Source organism: Salmo salar, chromosome 23, assembly GCF_965601325.2.
Source record: "Salmo salar chromosome 23, fSalSal1, whole genome shotgun sequence".
Taxonomy (NCBI): Eukaryota; Metazoa; Chordata; class Actinopteri; order Salmoniformes; family Salmonidae; genus Salmo; species Salmo salar.
The window spans coordinates 33777508-33799742 of record NC_138313.1 but is presented as its reverse complement, the minus strand read 5'-3'; the positions used below and the strand labels follow the sequence as shown (position 1 = coordinate 33799742).

General features: G+C 44.7%; 1 protein-coding gene across 1 annotated transcript; it reads right to left on the bottom strand.

Annotated features, from left to right (window-relative positions):
* Positions 1-511: 511 nt before the first annotated feature.
* LOC106584441 (cyclic AMP-responsive element-binding protein 3-like protein 3-B) lies at positions 512-20527 on the bottom strand. Its single transcript, XM_014169784.3, has 10 exons — positions 20256-20527; positions 19190-19303; positions 18780-19023; positions 18337-18470; positions 17916-18026; positions 17696-17802; positions 7266-7334; positions 7085-7169; positions 6489-6579; positions 512-5912 (listed from the first exon to the last, which is right to left on the bottom strand). Exons 1-10 carry the CDS (start codon positions 20469-20471, stop codon positions 5587-5589), a joined length of 1497 nt encoding a protein of 498 aa, XP_014025259.2. The 5' UTR covers positions 20472-20527; the 3' UTR covers positions 512-5586.
* Positions 20528-22235: the final 1708 nt, after the last annotated feature.

Here is a 22235-nt window from a genome sequence, read left to right as displayed (position 1 = left end):
ACAAAAAAATGTCACCAGGTCATTGGATTTAGGTTAAAAGTTGGGTGAAAAAAATATGAAATTCCGTTACCGTTGATGACGTTTTTCAAATCCAATCAGTTTTTCGAGTTGATTCAATGTCATCACACTGCATTTTTGGGTTGAAATTACTTGGAAACAACAATGATTCATCCAGTTTTTAACCAGTGGGGTGGACTAGGAATGTCACACTCACAGACAAGGAAACAAACTCTGGCTGAGGGCATGTCATGGTCTGATTGGTCTGAGCATTGAGCAAGAGCACTGATTTTTGTATTTTGTCAGTGGAATACCTTTGACCTAGTTCACTTTGGCTCACTGTCTCTCTCTGTAAATCCCTGTCATTTCAGACATTGTAAATATGCCATTGTGATATTTAAATTGTCAGCTTTTCATGCACTACAGAACTTTTGAGAAATCTTGTTCCTTTTCTCTTGAACCACTTTTGAAATATTAATGGAATGAGCTACTTAAAAAAAAAACGAGACTACACTTTAAAATGTTTCGTTTATTTGAGACCGTTTTAGTCATGTTTAGCAAGATTGTTAATAAAGTTATAGTATCATAGTATACAGGACATGCAAAATTATTCTCTGAATTATTTGTAAAGCTCAGTTTTACACACCATCAGTTATGAAAAAGAATAATTATTGTCTCTCTCAAAATGCACAAACCTACACTGTCAATGTTAAAACAGTCAGAGGGGCAAGAGAAGCTCAATTCATCTTGAAAAAGAAATTTTACAATATACAGAAATTCAGATTAAATCAGAAAACATCCATTTGAAAAGAAACTCTTTAAAGTTTGTGGAAATTTGAAATTAATGTAGGAGAATATAACACATTAGATCTGGTAAAAGATAATATAGATAATTCATCATCTTTGAAATGCAAGAGAAAGGCCATTATATCACTTAGGAGTCTAGGCACAATTTAGATTTTGGTCACTAGATGGCAGCAGTGTATGTGCAACGTTTTATACTGATCCAATGAACCATTGCATTACTGTTCAAAATGTTGTATCAAGTCTGCCGAATTGGTCAATTGATACATTTTCAAGTACATAACTATAGAGAACATACAAAAATGATATGGTAATAAAAAAATGTAAGTTTACACACTCCCAGGAATGTCATAAATGATGGATAATTAGCTTCCGTACAGAAAAGACACTAACCTTCACACATCTAGATGGGGGGGGGGGGGGGGGGGGGTGGCAGACACAGCAGGGGTTCAAACTGTAGAACCCAGTTCCTACATGTTATGTTCTGTTAATTACTGAACCCCTTTAAGAATGGAGCACCCTTGATCGTGCGCAGTGTTGTTCTATGTTATTCTGGTACGTTCTATGTTAACTCGTTTTTAGTAAATGTGAAGCTCCAGTTCAATTTCTTGTATTCAGAGTCTTTCTTATTATATAAATAAGTGACAAGAGCTAAGACACTACAATGGCAACGAGGATAATTACTTGCAGTGTGCATCACGAATGCAGATGGAGCTGGTAGGAAGAGAGGAAGATTTTGACCTTGTAGCACAACAGCTAGCAAGCAGTGATGACGAGGGGAGAGCTGCCGAGAACGAGGCGGCAGAACAAAGACCCGTGGAGCCGGAGCTAAAGAGAATGGCTAGCATAGGAAAAATAGATGTGTTTGATGAAAATTGGGCAACTTACATTGAACGACTGGAACAGTACTTCATTGCAAACAACATTGCTGATAACAAGAGAGTACCAGCGTTGTTGAGTTTAATTGGCCCAAAAACGTACAGTTTGCTAAGAGATCTGACTGCCCCTCTGAAGCCCTCCAATAAAAACATTCACAGAGATTGTGGAGATATTGCAAAATCACCTATCACCTAAACCACTCTTCATTGCGGAACATTTTTGTTTCCACAAGAGAGATCAGAATGAGGGGGAGGGTGTTAGTACATATGTAGCAGAGTTGAATAAACTGTCTGAACATTGCCAGTTTGGAGAGAACCTAAATGACACATTAAGGGATAGATTTGTTTGTGGACAGAAACATGAACACATTCAAAAACGTTTGCTCACAGAATCAGATCTCACCTTTGCAAAGGCTGTTGAAATTGCTATGGCTATGGAAATCGCAACTAAAGATGCATTTGAGTTGCAAAGTAAAAGAAATACTAACCTATCACAAACTTCCCTGCACAAGTTTTCACGCAGCCGACAGTGTGTGGCCGAAAAAAAGCAACAGGTGTGATAGAGATGGTCACAGAGCAGAGGACTGCCATTTCAAAGACGAAATTTGTCACAAATGCAGTAGAAGGGGGCACATTTAAAGAGCATGCAGAGCAAAATTCAGTCACAACAGGAAAACTGAGAAAATGAAAGGGTCTGTGAATGCACTAGCAGAGAACAGTGGCAGTGATTCAGATGAACGATTAATTGGTACAATGGAGTTAAACACAATGACTTCTCCCAGCAGTAGCATAATATGGGTGACACCAGAAATCGAAGGCAAACCCCTTAAAATGGAGCTGGACACAGGATCTGCAGTTTATAATTTCCACTACTGTCTACAATGAGCACTTCAAGGCTATCAAGCTGAAGAACACAAATGTGTTGCTGAAGACCTACTCAGGAGAGAGATTGAGCCCAATGGGGGCGTTGCAGGTCAGATTGAGTTATGGGGAGCAAACACAGCAGTTACAGCTGTATGTGGTGCCTGGAACTGGCCCCCATTATTTGGCAGGGAATGGCTTTAAAAAATAAAGCTGAACTGGTGTGACTTGAAAATGCTCCACACGTTCCAGTCCAAAGAGAAAGGCACAGACCAAACACTGGAACACTTGCGGAAGAAATACAACACAGTTTTCAGTGATCAGATGGGAACAGTAAAAGGCTTCACAGCAAAATTTGTACTAAGAGATGACGCAACCCCAAAAATCTGCAAAGCCAGATCTGTTCCATACTCCCTGAGACCAAAGGTGGAAGCGGAAATCGATCGCTTGCAGGATCCTGACGAAAGTGGACAGAAGCGAATGGGCCACACCCATAGTTCCTATTATAAAGAAAGACGGGTCTGTTAGAATGTGTGGGAACTTCAAGGAAACTGTGAATTCAATGTTGCATGTGGACCAATACCCCCTGCCACATCTGGATGACATCTTTGCTGCACTAGCTGGTGGGAAACACTTCAGTAAAATCGATCTGAAACAGGCTTACCTGCCGCTACCGGTTGAAGAGAGCTCCAAACAGTACCTGACAATAAACACACACAAAGGTCTATACAGGTATAACCGCCTGGTTTTTGGCATTGCATCAGCCCCAGCCATTTGGCAACGAACTACTGACCAGATTTTGCAAGGAATCCCAGGAACCCAGTGTATCCTGGGTGACATGATCATAACAGGACACACCGACAAAGAGCACCTGGCTAACCTGGAAGAGGTCCTGAAAAGACAAACTTACAGAAGTGTGAGTTCTTCAAAGACAAGATTGTCTTCTGTGGACATGAAATTGACCGCAATGGATTGCATAAAACACAGGACAAAATCGATGCAGTGGTAGAGGCACCACGACCACAAAATATCACAGAAGTGATATCTTTTACGGGACTGATCAATTACTACAGAAGATTCCTCCCAAACCTTTCAGCAGTACTCCAGCCTCTAAATCAGCTCCTGGAAAAGAACAGGACACGGCGGTGGACAGAACAGTGTGAAAATGTGTTTCTTGAGGCAAAACGGCTCATCACATCTGAACGGGTCCTTATGCATTACGACCCTGAACTGCCAGTGAAGTTGGCTTGTAAATGCGCCCCCTTATGCCTTAGGGGCCGTCCTTTCACACACACTGAAAGATGGGTCAGAGAGGCCAGTTACATTTGCGTCATGAACGTTGAATGATGCAGAGAAAAACGACTCACAAATCGACAAAGAAGCACTGGCGCTAGTGTGGGGCGTCAAGAAATTCCACGCATACCTATATGGCAAGCGTTTCACACTGGTTACGGATCACCAGCCGTTGCTTTCCATTTTCAGCCCAAAGAAAGGCATTCCGGCAATGACAGCAGCCAGGTTACAGCCTTGTTCCTTGCCAGTCATATGTATGACATTGAGTTTAAGCCGTCGTCCCTCCACACAAATGCAGATGGATTATCCAGACTGCCGTGTACAAGAGAAAGACAAAGGAGGGTGGATGCAGTGGACATTTTCCATACCGCTCAGCTCGAGGCACTACCGGTCACAAGTACAGTTATCAAACAGGAGACAAGGAAAGATGTGACCTTGTCAAAAGTGTACACATACACCATGTCAGTATGGCCAGCTACAGGCAGAAAGGAGCTGACTCCATATTTCCAGCGGAGAAACGAAATTACAACGTACCAAGGATATTTGATGTGGGGAATGAGAGTCATGATACCCCAGAAATGCCAACATCAGGTTTTGCAGCAACTACATGAAGGTCATGTTGGAATTGTCCAAATGAAGCTGCTCGCAAGGAGCTAGACCGGTGACCCGGTCTGGACCAACAGATTGAAAACATGGCGAAGAACTGTAGCGGATGTTTGGAAACCCTTCACATGCCTGCTCCTGTCCCAGTCCACCCATGGGAATGGCCCACAGAGCCATGGCAGAGAATTCATGTGGACTATGCTGGTCCCTTTGAAAAAGCACATGATTCTGGTTATAGTTGATACCCATTCCAAATGGCCAGAGGTGTTTTGCACTGACTCCACCTCAGCTCAGACGATAGAGTGTCTCAAAACAACATTTGCACGCTTCGGATTGCCGCTGCAGCTGGTAAGTGACAACGCGCAAGCTTTTGTAAGTGACGAGTTTACAAGATTAATGTCAGTAAATGGAATCAAACACTCAACCTCAGCTCCGTACCACCCTGCCACCAATGGGCTGGCAGAACGCTTTGTGCAAACCCTAAAGCAAGGACTCCGTGCAGCAAAACGAGACGAAGGGACTTTGCAAACAAAACTGGCCAGGTTCCAGGCCATCCTACCGAAACATCCCACATGCCATGACAAATGAAAGCCCAGCTGCACTGATGTTCGGGAGGCCTCTCCGCACACAGCTGGACATCATGAAGCCAAACAGGCGTAATGAAGTGCTGAACAAACAAGACAAGATGCTCTCCGGTGGCCGGGAGCGCCATCTCCAAACGGGACAGGAAGTGATGGTGCGAGACTACAGAAGGGGAGGGAAATGGACAAGATGGACCGTACATACACAAACGGGACCCAGAACTTACCAGGTTCAAGTGAGCCCAGACATAATGTGGCGGCGTCACATTAAAACAATACAAAACAGAATAACAAAGAAGAAAAAAAGCATATACATGTAGGGTATATATATATATATATATATATATATATATATATATATATATATATATATTCTTTTTTTTCTTGTTTGTTATGTATATATATATACACAAACTGTATATAATATAACAGACAAAATAATGTATTTATTATTCCCTAACTCATAGTTTAAACAAGAGCCTTAGGCATGTGCTACTTTGTTTCATCATATGAAGTTTCTGGAGATGGGAGCAGAACAGAGGAATCCTGCTGGGAATACTCTCTCCAAATCACATGTCATCAGCATGTGGGCGTAGTGTGGCTCTGCGGTGTGGATTCCAAGTCACTGTAGCTATATGGCCAGTAATGGGGTCTCCCTGGAAATGGACTTGCTCGTCCATGCTATTATTTTGAGACATAGTGTCAAAATTGGGCAGTCCTTGGCTGCCGTGACCGGTGCCCAGTTTACCCAGCAGAGACATAATCTCATCCACACCCTGGTCTCCCAGGACATGGTGGTCTGAAGGCTTGGCCTTGTCATCTGCAGTTTGGTACGGCTGATCAATCACATGCAGCACTCTGGAGGACTGGAGGTTGTGCAGGGACCGTGACTGGACTGCAGGGGCGAGAGGGGCACAGGTTACAGGTGAGTATGGATTCCAGTCATTAAATGTTGAACTACAGTATGTCACACATACATCCCCAGTCCAACTTTAAGTCGTTAACTGTACGTCACCCTCAACAATCTTGTATCTTGGTCTTCGGTTGTACAATTACCTAAAGACAACTAGGAATTGATTATATTCATAGAGCTAACGAGCAGTCGGTTAAGATGACAAATTACATTTAAGTAATTCACAATCTTAAAACATTGATGAGACCATTAGATATCTTTGAAGTCCATTTCATATTTTATCCAACTGTTGAGAGGAATTTTACAGTCAGACAGGCTGATGAGAAGAGTGCTCAATAATACATGGTTTCTGTGCTGAGGGTTGCCAGCTCAGCTCTTTGATGTGAATTGGTGGGCCGCCTTGCTCTGCAGAGTTGTTTTAACAGTGGCGCCGTAGCAGCATCTGTCAGTAGGAGTGAGAGGAGCTCTAGTCTATTCAGCTCTCCAGCTGTGATTTGAGGCAGGAGGTATGGGGTGGCGGGGCAAGGTTTGGCCAGACAGTGCAGGAGGCTGACTCACCCCTCACTGGACTGAAGTCCCCTCCTTGGCTGACCTTGGTGAAAGGGTTCAGGCTGGGGAAGAGGATGAGGGAGAAGGACAGGAGCAGTACCTGTGGGAAAAGGAAAGGGTAAAAATCACATAATTTGCTCTTTGCCAAAGTCAATAAGGTTTAGCCATTTGGGAGAGCTTCCACTCCCCAATGGAGCTCCAGATTGGAAGATTCACTTTTTCAGTAACTGTTGTTTAGAACTTTTCAGTTCATCACAGTACATGGGCATCAAAGTCACAAGGCTTGAACACACAATCCATATAATTAAAATGTTTGCCTTTTCCGAAAGGCCTTAGAAGAGATACAAACTCATTCATATTCATAGTGGATTTACAAGTCTAATTACTGCTTGCACTGATGTGGTGTGATTTGTGTTCTGTCCAATTATGTTGTAGACAAGGGAATCAATGGTTTGCATCTCTGGAGTGTATCTATCTGTGTCTGTATTTACATCTGTATGTCTGGCATACATCTTTCTCTCACTCCACCTGTCTGTCTCTCTAATTTCACATGGTGTATGGCCTGATCTAGTAAAACTGTTTCTTAAAGTGACACTTCTCCTTACCAGGACACAAGTCCCAGTCTGGGCGGTCTTTTTGGAGCCGCCCATGACCAGAGTCTGCAGCCTGTGCAGCTGCTCCATCAGAGACCTGGGAGACGCAAAGGCTCAATTAGCAAACGTTGCGACCGGGTGTACGAAGGCAGAAACAGAGCAGAGAGAGTAGATTAGTGTGGAGGTCCCTCACGTATTGCATTTCTCCAGCTGGAACACTTTCCTCTGTAGCTCCTGGTTGTGTGTGTTGCAGGCAGCCATCCTGGAAGACAAACAAAAAGGGAATTTCCCAGATGAGACTGACAAGCTGCTGCTGCTTGATCAGTCCAAGAAACATACTAGCTAGCTATCACTCTAACCACCACACTGAAAAACCCTTTTGTAGAATTAGATCATAATGTGACAGTCAAGTATACTGAATTACACATTTCTGACTAACGTGGGCCCTGTGAAGTTTCTCTGTGCCACGCAACTTAAGCAGATACACATCAAGAATCTCACTGCCGATAGACTGCCGATAAGTACATATCACAGTGGGAGGCCGTTCTATCTCTTGCTAGAACTAAAGCGGTACGTGCTGGGGGCCGACCCGGTAGCGACAAACCTACCGATTCTACTTGTAGAATCGCAATGCTCGTCAGTGGCCAACAACGTGACTTTGATCCAATCAGAGAGCACGTACAACAACAAAAAAATGAAAAAAATGTGTCATTTTCTCAGTACATCCACGGATGAGCCAGTCACACTTCATATACAATGTAGGCTATGGGATGGGAGCTAGCTAAGTGCACAGACGCAATGCACACAGCACTAAATACTTCCTCCAAGCTAGCTAACCACTGTAGCTAGTATTGTCGTTATAATTAAATCACAATGGATTCGCTAGTTTCCATGAAACAGCTGCCAGTGTTAGCTGCTGAGTTTTTGCAGTGTCGTGTCTTTGGCATCATTAAAACGGAAGACATGTTTATCAAATAACTCTCTGTAATTATTATTACGCGATTAAACTGATTAATCGTGTAACTGTAATTAACTAGGAGGTCGGGGCACCAAGGAAAATATTCAGATTACAAAGTTATAATTTTCCTAATATAACTTTCAGATATCATAATATCTGATCTCTGAGTCTTCTGATTTAATGACTATTCTTTACCTCACGTCAATCTCATTCCAAACGTCGTAAATTGTTGGTTATCTTCACAAACACTGGCTAACAAGTTGAATCAACAATACAAAATTGGGTTTAATTATTTATTTACCAAATACCTGTCACGCCCTGACCAGGTGAACTCGGGTATATTGGGTCAGGGTGTGTGATGTTAGGTATTTTTCATTGGTTTGTGTTTGGTTTACGTTTTAGCCTTGTGTAGGCTCTAGGTGGGTTATTTCTATGTTGGGTTCTGTCGATTCCCAATCAGAGACAGCTGTCGCTAATTGTCTCTGATTGGGATCACATTTAAGTTGCTGTTTTCCCCACGCTGTTTGTGGGGTGTTGTCTCTTTGTTTGAGCACGTAACGTATCTGCATTTTTCTTGATTTTTGTGTACATGTTTAATTCCAGTGTGTTGAATAAACATGTGTTCGCTCCCAGCTGCGTTTTGGTCCGCTTCCTCGTCACCAGGCGACGAACGTTACAGAACACCCCACCGAACCAGGACCAAGCAGCGGGAGGAAAAAGAGCGCGAGAGATGGGCACGCGAGGGGAAGGAGTTCTGGACCTGGGAGGAGATCATGTCGGGGAAAGGACCCTGGCGGAAGGATTCCCAGGTCGAGGAGGTAAAGCCAGCCAGTAGACGGAGTCGCAGGCGGCGGTCAAGGAGGCCCGGAAAACACCCCCAATAATTTTTTTTGGGGGGGGCTAATGGGGTGGTCCGGAAGGGCAGAGGAAGAGCCCAGACCACTGCTCTCGTGGGGGATGACGGCGGAGGAAGAGACGAAGATGATGAGGCAGTTGATTGAGGACCTGCAGAGGGAAGATCTGGAGGAGGAGCCATGGTATGCGGAGTTGCGCGCTGTGTCGCCAGTGCGCCCGCACAGCCCGGTGCGTCCGGTGGACATGCCCAGCACATGCCGTGCTAGGATGGGCATCCAGCCAGGACGAGTGGCTAAACCGGCTCCACGCTTCAGGTCACCAGTACGTGTTCACAGTCCTGTCTGGCCCGTCCCTGCTCCCCGCACCAGGTTGGTGGTGCGTGTCCCCAGTCCTGTCCGGCCCGTCCCTGCTCCCCGCACCAGGCTAGTGGTGCGTGTCCACAGTCCTGCCCGGCCCGTCCCTGCTCCCCGCACCAAGCCATGGTATGCGGAGTTGCGCGCTGTGTCGCCAATGCGTCCGCACAGCCCGGTGCGTCCGGTGGACATGCCCAGCACATGCCGTGCTAGGATGGGCATCCAGCCAGGACGAGTGGCTAAACCGGCTCCACGCGTCAGGTCACCAGTACGTGTTCACAGTCCTGTCCGGCCCATCCCTGCTCCCCGCACCAGGTTAGTGGTGCGTGCCCCCAGTCCTGTCCGGCCCGTCCCTACTCCCCGCACCAAGTCAGTGGTGCGTGTCCCCAGTCCTGTCCGGCCCGTTCCTGCTCCCCGCACCAGGTTAGTGGTGCGTGCCCCCAGTCCTGTCCGGCCCGTCCCTACTCCCCGCACCAAGTCAGTGGTGCGTGTCCCCAGTCCTGTCCGGCCTGTCCCTGCTCCCCGCACCAGGTTAGTGGTGCGTGTCCCCAGTCCTGTCCGGCCCGTTCCTGCTCCCCGCACCAGGTTAGTGGTGCGTGTCCCCAGTCCTGTCCGGCCCGTCCCTGCTCCCCGCACCAGGTTAGTGGTGCGTGTCCCCAGTCCTGTCCGGCCCGTCCCTGTTCCCCGCACCAGGTTGGTGGTGCGTGTCCCCAGTCCGGCCCGGCCCGTTCCTGCTCCCCGCACCAGGTCAGTGGTGCGTGTCCCCAGTCCTGTCCGGCCCGTCCCTGCTCCCCGCACCAAGTCAGTGGTGCGTGTCCCCAGTCCTGTCCGGCCCGTCCCTGCTCCCCGCACCAAGTCAGTGGTGCGTGTCCCCAGTCCTGTCCGGCCCGTCCCTGCTCCCCGCACCAGGTTAGTGGTGCGTGTCCCCAATCCTGTTCCGGTCGACGGCTCCGCTCCGGAGCCTGAGCATGCCGCTCCACAGTGGTCCAGTCCGGGCCAGAGGGGTAGGGTTAAGGTGAAGGCGGGGGAGAGAACACGCCCGGGGCCAGAGCCTCCACCGAGGGTGAGGCGCCCACCCGAGTCCCCCCCCCCCCTAATAGACTTAAGTTTGGTGCGCCGGGAGTACGCACCGTTGGGGGGGGGGGGGTTCTGTCACGCCCTGACCAGGTGAACTCGGGTATATTGGGTCAGGGTGTGTCATGTTAGGTATTTTTCATTGGTTTGTGTTTGGTTTACGTTTTAGCCTTGTGTAGGCTCTAGGTGGGTTATTTCTATGTTGGGTTCTGTCGATTCCCAATCAGAGACAGCTGTCGCTAATTGTCTCTGATTGGGATCACATTTAAGTTGCTGTTTTCCCCACGCTGTTTGTGGGGTGTTGTCTCTTTGTTTGAGCACGTAACGTATCTGCATTTTTCTTGATTTTTGAGTACATGTTTAATTCCAGTGTGTTGAATAAACATGTGTTCGCTCCCAGCTGCGTTTTGGTCCGCTTCCTCGTCACCAGGCGACGAACGTTACAATACCTAAACTAATCACATAGAATTACATATACACAGAATACAAATGATGTCATACAGAAAACGTCCCTGGTGGACGGAACCTGTATGACGGTTTGTTACACAAAGAGTGGGGGTTGGGCTTGAATGAAAGAGCGGGAAGACTGAGAAACAAAGGGAGAAGCTGTGCTATCGTAAATACAGAATCTTATACATTCTAAATTACCGCCCATTTGGAAAAGGAAAATGCAATAAATATTTACTCTGAGCTGCGCTTCGGTAGGTTGGTCGTAGATGCTGGCCGGGTTGGCCAACAGAGATCTTCCTGTCCTCGGAAGAATGTCTCTGGTGGTAAATTGGATACATTGTAGTATCTTCATTGTGTGTTAGACTGAATCCGTCGTCCGTCCTTTCCTAGCCCACGTTTACAGCGGCCGCTGCTAACTCAATGGCTAGGAAGTATCACTTCTGTAGTGAATAAGAGTTCCAAGTTCATACCATTCGCAACCAAAGCTCACGCCGAGGCTGGCTTAGTTCTGTACTTGACATGTGTGTCCTTTTAACGCAGAGGCTGCAGACCTCACGTACCCAGAACCGGTGGTTACCTTTTCGTCAAAGTCTTATATAGTGGAGAGGGAGAAGGGTGTGTTTCATCATTTATAACCCATGTCTCTTCACAGGGGCGGGCCACTGATTAAGCAGGGCACTTTCCTTATGAAAACCCAATTCTCTCATTTGGAAGCTAAAATTACATTTAATCTTCTAACAAACAGTTTCAATATCAAACATTTAAATTGCACAACAATTCCATGTGAATCTGATAACTAGAATGTGTAGACTTTCCCAGGTACAGTTTATGTCGTCCTGTCATCAGTCATGATGTCTCAGATGACAACCGAACTGACATCCATACTCATTAAGTTCCAATGCATATTTCCAACTGGTTCAATTACCGAAATATGGTTCCTTTCCCCCACTTGTTTGATGTTCCCAGACTCTCTATGTTTAACAAGGCTATTCAAAAGTCCTTCAGTAGGGTCAGAGAGAGAGGGGAAGGGAGACAGGTATTTATGGGGGGGTCATAAACCTTACCCACAGGCCAACGTCATGACAGCAGTGTCCTGCCGTAAGCTCTATTTTGCTCTATTTTGTGCTAGCTAGCGAATATGCTAACATTAGTTAGCTAGCGAAACATTTGGCTATGGGCTGTTACTGGCAGTATGGGATTATGGAGAGTGAATTTAATTGTTTCTTCATCGTTTTGCTAGGTAGTTATCTAGCTGTGGCCATCTGGTTAGTATCAACAAGGGCTTTCTACAAAATAGAAACATTCGCGCAGATAGCTTGGAGTCTAGACCACAGGCAATACGCACGGATATGCATTGCCAAACAACGCTATTGACACCTTCTGGTTTGAAGTATTTTACATGGCTGAGTGGCTGACGACTTCCAAGGTCTTTGCTGTGTGAACACAATAAAGATTGACTGCCGACACTCTGTTCAGAGGTGCTAAGTATTGTCGGTACGCAAACGTTTGACAATCCTACCAGTGTGTCTGAGCTTTCACACACTGTTTCTTTTTCCATTTTTAAATTAAATATACCTTCCGGCAACCAGTCTTACCCAATGTGATACGGATCTGCAATTTTTAGACCTTATAGCTAGAACCTCCATCAAAAGCTAGCCATCAGGTGCTAACCAGATAATTAGCTACTAGCTATTTAGTCATTGTTAGCCACTGCTAGCGTCTTTTACCTCTAGCTCAGACACCAGCCGCTTTTACCCTTGATAATACCCGCCAGTCTGCACAACGCCAATATGCACAGCGCGATATCAACCCTGAGCATATCAAGACTGCTTTTCTCCACCATTACTCCAGATTACTGGACCATTATTCCAGATCCTCGCAGCTAGCTAGCTGCTACCGAGTGGCCCAGCCCCAAAGCTAGCCTTTGAACCAGGCCCATCTCCCGGCCAGCTCAGTGGACCCTATGATCCCTCGGCTACACAGCTGATGCCTGCCTCTTCACTAACACGACTAGATTAATCGGCGGATTCCTGCCGTAAGCTCTGGACCTTTGCATCGGATCATTGCAACTAGCTAGCTGCTACCGAGTGGCTATAGTGGCTAACGCCCTTGTCCCGAAGCTAGCACCAGTTAGCCTTGAGACAGGCGCATCTCCCGGCTAGCAAACGATATTACTCCAGCTACATTACCTCTTTTGTCAATTGGCCAGGACCCTTTGTCGACACGGAGCCCCGCAGATCCATCACGATTGGTCTGCCAATGTAATTCCATCCGATGTGCCCTCAACCGGCCTTTGTCGGACGTCGATGAAGACGCTTCTGCTAGCCCCGACCTGCTAACTTTATGAACGCCGTGTCTCCTGCTTGCTAGCGTAGTAACGACTTCGCTGTTTCATCTATTGCTGTTCACTGGACCCTATGATCACCTGGCTACATAGCTGATGCCTGCTGGACTGTTCATTAATCACGGTACTCCATTTTGTTTGTTTTGTTTATCTGTCTGCCCCAGCCTCGAACTCAGGCCCTGTGTGTAGTTAACTGACCCTCTCTGCCCATTCATCTCCATTTTACCTGTTGTTGTTGTCTTAGCTGATTAGCTGTTGCTGTCTTACCCGTTGTCTTAGCTAGCTCTCCCAATCAACAACTGTGATTGCTTTATGCCTCGCTTTATGTCTCTCTCTAATGTCAATATGCCTTGTACACTGTTGTTTAGGGTAATTATCATTGTTTTATTTTACTGCGGAGCCCCTAGCAACAATCAACATGCCTCAGATAGCTCTTTTGTCCCACCTCCCACACATGGGGTGACCTCACCAAGCATAACTAGTGCCTCCAGAGATGCAACCTCTCTTATCGTCACTCAATGCCTAGGTTTACCTCCACTGTACCCGCACCCTACCATACCCCTGTCTGTACATTATGCCCTGAATCTATTCTACCACGCCCAGAAATCTGTTCCTTTTATTCTCTGTCCCCAACGCACTAGACGACCAGTTTTGATAGCCTTTAGCCGTACCCTCATCCTACTCCTCCTCTGTTCCTCGGGTGATGTAGAGGTTAACCCAGGCCCTGTGTGTCCCCAGGCGCTCTCATTTGTTGACTTCTGTAACCGTAAAAGCCTTGGTTTCATGCATGTTAACATCAGAAGCCTCCTCCCTAAGTTTGTTTTACTCACTGCTTTAGCACACTCCGCAAACCCTGATGTCCTTGTCGTGTCAGAATCCTGGCTTAGGAAGGCCACCAAAAATTCAGAGATTTCCATCCCCAACTTCAACATTTTCCGTCAAAATAGAACTGCCAAAGGCGGAGGAGTTGCAATCTACTGCAGAGATAGCCTGAAAAGTTCTGTCATACTTTCCAGGTCTATGCCCAAACAGTTCGAGCTTCTAATTTTTTTAATTAATCTCTCCAGAAATATGTCTCTCACTGTTGCCGCCTGTTATAGACCCCCCTCAACTCCCAGCTGTGCCCTGGACACCATATGTGAATTGATTGCCCCCCATCTATCTTCAGAGTTCGTTCTGTTAGGTGACCTAAACTGGGATATGCTTAACACCCCGCCCGCCCTACAATCTAAGCTAGATGCCCTCAATCTCACACAAATTATCAAGGAACCCACCAGGTACAACCCTAAATCTGTAAACATGGGCACCCTCATGGATATTATCCTGACCAACTTGCCCTCCAAATACACCACTGCCATTTTCAATCAGGATCTCAGCGATCACTGCCTCATTGCCTGCATCCGTTATGGGTCCGCGGTCAAACGACCAGCCCTCATCACTGTCAAACGCTCCCTAAAACACTTCTGCAAGCAGGCCTTTCTAATCGACCTGGCCCGGGTATCCTGGAAGGATATTGACCTCATCCCGTCAGTTGAAGATAATATCCTGGAAGGATATTGACCTCATCCCGTCAGTTGAGGATGCCTGGTTGTTCTTTAAAAATAATTTCCTCACCATCTTAAATAAGCATGCCCCTTTCAAAAAATGTAGAACTAAGAACAGATATAGCCCTTGGTTCACTCCAGACCTGACTGCCCTCGACCAGCACAAAAACATCCTGTGGCGTACTGCACTAGCATCGAATAATCCCCACAATATGCAACTTTTCAGGGAAGTCAGGAACCAATACACATAGTTAGTTAGGAAAGGAAAGGGTAGAATTTTCAAACAGAAATTTGCATCCTGTAGCTCTAACTCCAAAAGGTTCTGGGACACTGTAAAGTCCATGGAGAATAAGAGCACCTCCTCCCAGCTGCCCACTGCACTGAGGCTAGGAAACACTGTCACCACCGATAAATCCACGATAATCGAGAATTTCAATAAGCATCTCTCTACGGCTGGCCATGCTTTCCTCCTGGCTACCCCAACCCCGGCCAACAGCTCCTCATCCCCCACAGCTATTTGCCCAAGCCTCCCCAGCTTCTCCTTCACCCAAATCCAGTTAGCAGATGTTCTGAAAGAGCTGTAAAACCTGGACCCATACAAATCAGCTGGGCTAGACAATCTGGACCCTCTCTTTCTAAAATTATTATATTAAAACTGACTATCATACTGATCCTCGACTTCGGCGATGTCATATACAAAATAGCCTCCAACACTCTACACAGTAAACTGGATGCAGTCTATCACAGTGCCATCCGTTTTGTCACCAAAGCCCCATATACCACCCACCACTGCGACCTTTATGCTCTTGTCAGCTGGCCCTTGCTACATATTCGTCGCCAGACCCACTGGCTCCAGGTCATCTATAAGTCTTTGCTAGGTAAAGCTCCGCCTTATCTCAGCTCACTGGTCACCATAACAACACCCACCCATAGCACACGCTCCAGCAGGTATATCTCACTGGTCATCCCCAAAGCCAACACCCACTTTGGCCACCTTTCCTTCCAGTTCTCTGCTGCCAATGACTGGAACGAATAGCAAAAATCGCTGAAGTTGGAGACTTATATCTCCATCACTAACTTTAGGCATCAGCTATCTGAGCAGCTTACCGATCGCTGCAGCTGTACATAGCCCATCTGTAAATAGCCCACCCAACTACCTACCTCATCCACATATTCATCTGCACATCTATCACTTCAGTGTTCATTTGCTAAATTGTAATTATTTCGCTACTATGGCCTATTTATTGCCTTACCTCCTTACTCCATTTGCACACACTGTATATAGATTTTTCTATTGTGTTATTGACTGTACTTTTGTTTATCCTATGTGTAACTCTGTGTTGTTTTTTGTCACACTACTTTGCTTTATCTTGGCCAGATCTCAGTTGTAAATGAGAACATGTTCTCAACTGGCCTCCCTGGTTAAATAAAGGTGAAATAAATAAAAAAAGATTTAATAAAAGGCCAAGTGCAGTCAAAAATGTGACTTTCCTGTGTTTTATATATATTTCCACACAATGAGGTTGTAATAATACTGTGAAATTGTGAAAATGATGATAATACTGTTTTAGTGTAAGAACTGTTTGAAAAGGTCGGCTGAAATTTCTGACTGTTTAGGTGGGATGGAGTTTTGACCTCTAAGGTGGTAAATTAGTTAAAACTTCTTAGGGCTAGGTGTCCCGCTAACTTCTGGTGAAATTGGAGGGCACGCAATTCAAATAAATAATCATAACAATTATGGATATTAAACATTTAGGTATATATAAGTGTCTTATATCGGTTAAAGGCTTATATTCTTGTTAATCTAACTCCACTGTCCGATTTACAATAGGCTTTACAGCGAAAGCATGCCATACAATTGTTTGAGGACGGCGCCCCACATCAAAATATTTACCACCAGCACAGGTTTCATAAATTCACAAATAGCGATTAAATATTCACTTACTTTTTGAAAATCTTCCTCTGATTTGTCACCCAAAGGGTCCCAGCTACAACATGTAGTGTCGTTTTGTTAGATAAAATCCTTCTTTATATCCCAAAAAGTCTGTTTAGTTGGTGCCATCAATTTGAGTAATCCACTCATTCAACATGCAGAGAAAGGAATCCAAAAAGATACTGCTAAACTTTGTTAAAACAAGTCAAAACACGTTTCTAAATCCCAGATACCCTAAAATGTAATTAAACTGTAATATTTCATAGGAAAAGAAGTATGTTCAATAGGAAAGCGATATTAGCAGGTGTGCGTCCTCTTCGTCGCGCGCGCATACACAAATTTCCAAGTCTGCATCCCAGTACTAAAACTCATTATTCTTGGTCGTTTTGGAAGAAACAAGCCTGAAACCTTGAACAAAGACTGTTGACATCTAGTGGAAGCCATAGGAATTGCAATCTGGGAGCTGGATTTGGATATGCCCCTATACTTTCCATTGTAGGAGCATGAGCTCTCTCAACAACAAAAGAAATCTGGTTGGTTTTTCTTTGGATTTTCTCCTACCATATCTATTGTGTTATAGTCTCCTACACTATTTTAACATTTCTACAAACTTCAGAGTGTCTTCTTTCCAATGGTACCAAGTATATGCATATCCTGGCTTCAGGGCCTGAGCAACAGGCAGTTTACTTTGGGCACGTCAGTCAGACAGGAAGTGGAGAAAAATAGACCCTAGCCTGAAGAATAAGAACGTGACTTCCAAACCTTTCTGTCAATAGCAGCTTGTTTTTAGTTTTCCCCTTCCCACTCAGAAATTGCTCTTTGCTAAGAAGTTATTTGTCTTTATTTTTTACCATTTTACTTGAAAACAATCACAGAAAGGCACTTAATTGTTATCTAGAAATGATTTGATATTGAGATAAAAATGGCTGCATTGGACCTTTGATTTTAACTTTTTGTGCTCAGCACCCTGTGACATGTTCCAAATATCTTGTTAGTTGGTAGAAGTACTTTATCGATTTTAGGCAGTTCTAGTCGGAATTGATCATGTCTACTTTGAATTGAGTTCTGTGAGTCCCTGCCTTATCCATTTATTTAGTGCCTATTGCCAGTACCTGCTCTCCAGACCATCAATATATTCCTTTTTCTTCTTCCTGCTCTCCTGAGCTGACTGCTTATTCCGGATCTTTCTGCGAATTTTCTTCAGAATCCTCTCCTCATACTAATAGAAACAGACAAAGGAAGTACATATTTAAAATGTGTTTACACACTTTGGAAATCCTCAAGAGCCATAAGTTGTTCTGTGAATTTGCAAAGTGTGCAAAAAAGTTTGACCTTTGTGAGAGGTAGTTGGCTAGGCAGAGTCACCCCCTCCTTGGCCAGCAGTTTTTTCTCATCCTCATTAAGAATCAACTCTTGGAAGGACTGTTGGGAATGCTGTGGGGGCTGGAAGTGAGACGAGAATGTTAATACAGTAAGTCATACGTACAGCATCACAACCAGTGGCCAGCTGCAATGGGTTTTTCAGAGTGAATGGAGGGAGTGCAGAGTTACACGGCAGACAACATAGCCCTCCATCCCTCTCATTTCATGCTTTGCTCATGCCAATTACATTGCCTGATTTTTATAGAATGACGTTACCCCTCTAACCCATTCCTCTCCACTCCAACACACTCACTCACCTATATACAAACTATTACAGACACACTCCCCCTAAGCGCACACAAACACAAACACACCCTTCATCATCACTCACCGGATCAGATGTGCCAGAGAGCAGTAGGTCCTTGACAGTGAGGGGAAAGCCAGAAGACAGCTGGGTTGTGTGTACATCAGAGGAACACTCTGTCCCCCCAGTCCTGCCTGGGTAGAAGCCTGAGTCCCAGCCATCTGTAACCACACAGAGAGACGTGATGGGACCAGACAGAAGGGCCATCATTTGTCTGTGTTTGTGTTGATACTGAGACAATGTAGACCTTTGCCTAATGAATACATAGAGCCTACGAACACAGACCGTGTTGCTTTCAAAGGATGAACTTCTGTTCCAATGTTTGACATTAACAAATTACAATACTTAATCACATATTCCGCATGACGTAATAATGTAACTGCCTCTGTTGCTTATTTTTACCATGAAACTTTAAACCAAGTTTTTGTTATAGTTTTTGTGCTTAGTAATTTGTGCCAGCTTTGTCTTACTGATATCAATGGAGAAGTTGGCATCCAGGGTGGCCTTGGTTTGTGGCTGAGAGGGGATGAAGTGGGGCTCCATGGGAGGGCTCTCAGGGCGCTGGGGGCTGTCCATCTGATCTGAGTGCGGGTCCTCACTGATGCCACTGTCACTAGGAGAGGGAGACCACAGGGGGGACCCCGACACTGAGTCACTGCCACTCAGGAGGGCGTTCAGGAAGTCCTCGCTCTGTTGCTCTGCTGGACGCAGCACCTGCCAAATGACACACCAAATGTGATAATTACTGTACAGTCAAACTGGAGAGAGTGGTTGAGAATGGCAGGCTAGACATGTGAATCACGTAGTAGACACAGGTAAGGGGACATTTTAAAAACACTACAGGATAAAATCACAGAGTGAGAGATTTCACTCCACTCACGTTTGGCTCGTGGATTGGCCAGGCATGGTTGTCATGGTGTCCCATCTCCTCGTGACGGAGGATGCCATTGTTTTGATCAAACAGCAAATCAAGCAGCTCAATCCCGTCGCAACCCTGGAACAGAACAGGCCACTTAATGACATGTTGCTCTACATTTACAACTGAGAGATAACATACAAAGAGCCTTACAAGATGGCTGTAAAAGCAATCATATCCAGGACTAATGCTTTTTATTACCATTATCTCATGGCACTCCTATCTAAAAAAATGTATCAATTTGACTATGCCTTTCAATGCGTGAGTTAAATGAAGTTGATCTAGTTCTGATTCATTTGAAATGAGAAAATTGTAAGACTATTCCTTTGTAGGCTACACGACGCACCCACATTCCTTTGTAGGCTACATGACGCACCCACATTCCTTTGTAGGCTACACAACGCACCCACATTCCTTTGTAGGCTACACGACGCACCCACATTCCTTTGTAGGCTACACAACGCACCCACATTCCTTTGTAGGCTACACAACGCACCCACATTCCTTTGTAGGCTACTGTAGACAAAGCACCCACATTCCTTTGTAGGCTACTGTACACAAAGCACCCATATTCCTTTGTAGGCTACACAAAGCACCCATATTCCTTTGTAGGCTACACAAAGCACCCATATTCCTTTGTAGGCTACACAAAGCACCCACATTCCTTTGTAGGCTACACAACGCACCCACATTCCTTTGTAGGCTACACAACGCACCCACATTCCTTTGTAGGCTACTGTAGACAAAGCACCCACATTCCTTTGTAGGCTACTGTACACAAAGCACCCATATTCCTTTGTAGGCTACACAAAGCACCCATATTCCTTTGTAGGCTACACAAAGCACCCATATTCCTTTATAGACTACACAAAGCACACACCCCCATTCACTGGCACGTAGATACATTATGTTACCTCCTCTGAACTTGTTTGACGATACATATAACCTTGGCTGCCCTAATAACATAAATTACTAAACAAATAAACCAGGAGACACTAAAACACAGAAACTAAGACATGGGCCCTGTTACCTGGTCTGAATAGTGGTCCATAATTTCAGCACTAGGGTGGCACAGGACAGAACTCCCCAAAATAAGAAAAATCCAGTTAAATGTTCTGTTTCCTTTGTTGTGAAGGAGCTCTGTTCCAGATGACCATGTCTCTACTGTATCTCCTTGCTCTTGTTCTGAGGTCCAAAGTTTAAACTCCAACATAGCACACCCAGTAATCAACTCCAGGGCTGTCATCCCATTGGCCAGTTTGTAAAGATTTGATTGCCAGGGAAAGACTGACAACTAAGGAAAGTCTGTCTGTCTAGAAAAGAAAGAACCTTCTTCCTGGATGAATGGATGAATAGATCAGAGTTTATACTTTCCTATCCTCTTGTTGTGTTTGATAGTAGACTGACAGGGAATGAGGGTACCCTTTGACAGTTTCTGTGTGATGTTAGTTAATTCATACAGTGTACATGCTCTTTATGGCCTGTCAATGAGAGCTTGATTGAACATCCTTCATTAGCAAACAGTTCTGAACTCATAAAAGTAATCAATGCACTATATGATAAGATGTATCCATTTGAAACAATCCCCATGAAAATGAAATACTGCTTTTATAACCTAATCTTTATTTGTTCATACAAATAACTGATTTAAAATCGGTCAATTCATTCATGTCTGACCAGAAAAAAACTCTCTCAAAATTAAAAAGAAATAATTATGTAGATCTCCAGGAAGTTGTTGTTTCTGCATTTGGAAGGCTCCACCTGTTGTTATTACTGGGATTCAGTTGGGCTTATGACTAAGGCCTAGGACTGCAGCACAGGCATAAATCAATAACAAACAACCCATGGGGATATTTTGATGTGTCCTCTTTTCTAAAATACATTCAAACGTGTTCCTATTTAGTTGCAATGATGACAGATGCAAAGACCCCAGACTGCAATGGTGGCTCTGCATGGAAAATAGAAAAAGGGATGAACTGCCACTCTCAGTGTTTTAATGTGCAAGACAATCTATTAAAATATCACTTTGTCAAATTCCAAAACTGATTTGTCTGTTTCTGTTTCTGTTATATATCAGAAGGCCTTATGAATGGCATTAAAAAGTTGATGGCAGATTCTTTTGGCAAGGCTATTAGGCTGAACATCTCGATAGTGACAGAGCTATTTCTCCAACATCTATATGCTAATAAAGCACATAGAGTAGAGAAGCTATGCACCATTTATTCATATTTCTCATAAGACAGATTACATTAAATTGTTCTCCTATCAGACACCATTTCTCTTCCGTCTCATGTGAGTTGTCAACGTCTTCATTTTCTATTACGTCCAAAAAGCCTGACCCTTTATCTCTCCCGATCTCCTTACTCACTGTATCACTTACAATATCTGTCACTCTTTCCTTTCATCTGTCACTGTCCTGCGAGCTGTGAATTCAATTTGCAATTAGATCACTGCCAATAACCATGATGGTCTTCATATTGTGGCAGCATTACATAATCATTATTGCTCCTCTATCTGATGGGGAATGGTTCCAAAGGTTAAAACCCTGTTCTTAGCCTGCAAGTTCCACTTGTACATTGTTACAACATCTAAAAAAGCAATATAGCTATCACTACTCTCAGACTCTGTGGCTTTGGGATTACCCTTATGAATATAACCTGACGTAACCGGACATTGCTCCTACAAGCTACAAGCAAACGTTCACGTGTTGTTTGTTTAAAGCATACATCCAATTGCTACAATACAGTCTTTGCAAAAATTATTTTATAAAAAAATAAGACAAGTAACTGAGTCAAAAGCAACTGTGAGTGTGAGTCAAAAGCAACTGTGAGTGTGAGTCAAAAGCAACTGTGAGTGTGAGTCAAAAGCAAGTGGATGTTAAATTGGCTGGATGTAAAGGACTAAATGACAATGTTAATGGAGCATAAATGGAGATCAAGAAAATGAACGTTGAGCATCTATTTGGTCCGAATGATACTTGAAAAAAAGAGAGCACTTTGCAGACTGAGTC

What these genes read in the sequence shown, in the direction of transcription:
- LOC106584441 (XM_014169784.3), bottom strand. Translation starts at nt 20,471, where the DNA reads ATGACAGCCCTGGAGTTGATTACTGGGTGTGCTATGTTGGAGTTTAAA. An exon ending in GCCAACTACCTCTCACAAAG is followed by an intron (nt 17,803 to 17,915) that starts GTCAAACTTTTT and finishes TGTTTCTATTAG; the next exon opens with TATGAGGAGAGGATTCTGAA. An exon ending in GGACTTCAGTCCAGTGAGGG is followed by an intron (nt 5,913 to 6,488) that starts GTGAGTCAGCCT and finishes TCGCCCCTGCAG; the next exon opens with TCCAGTCACGGTCCCTGCAC.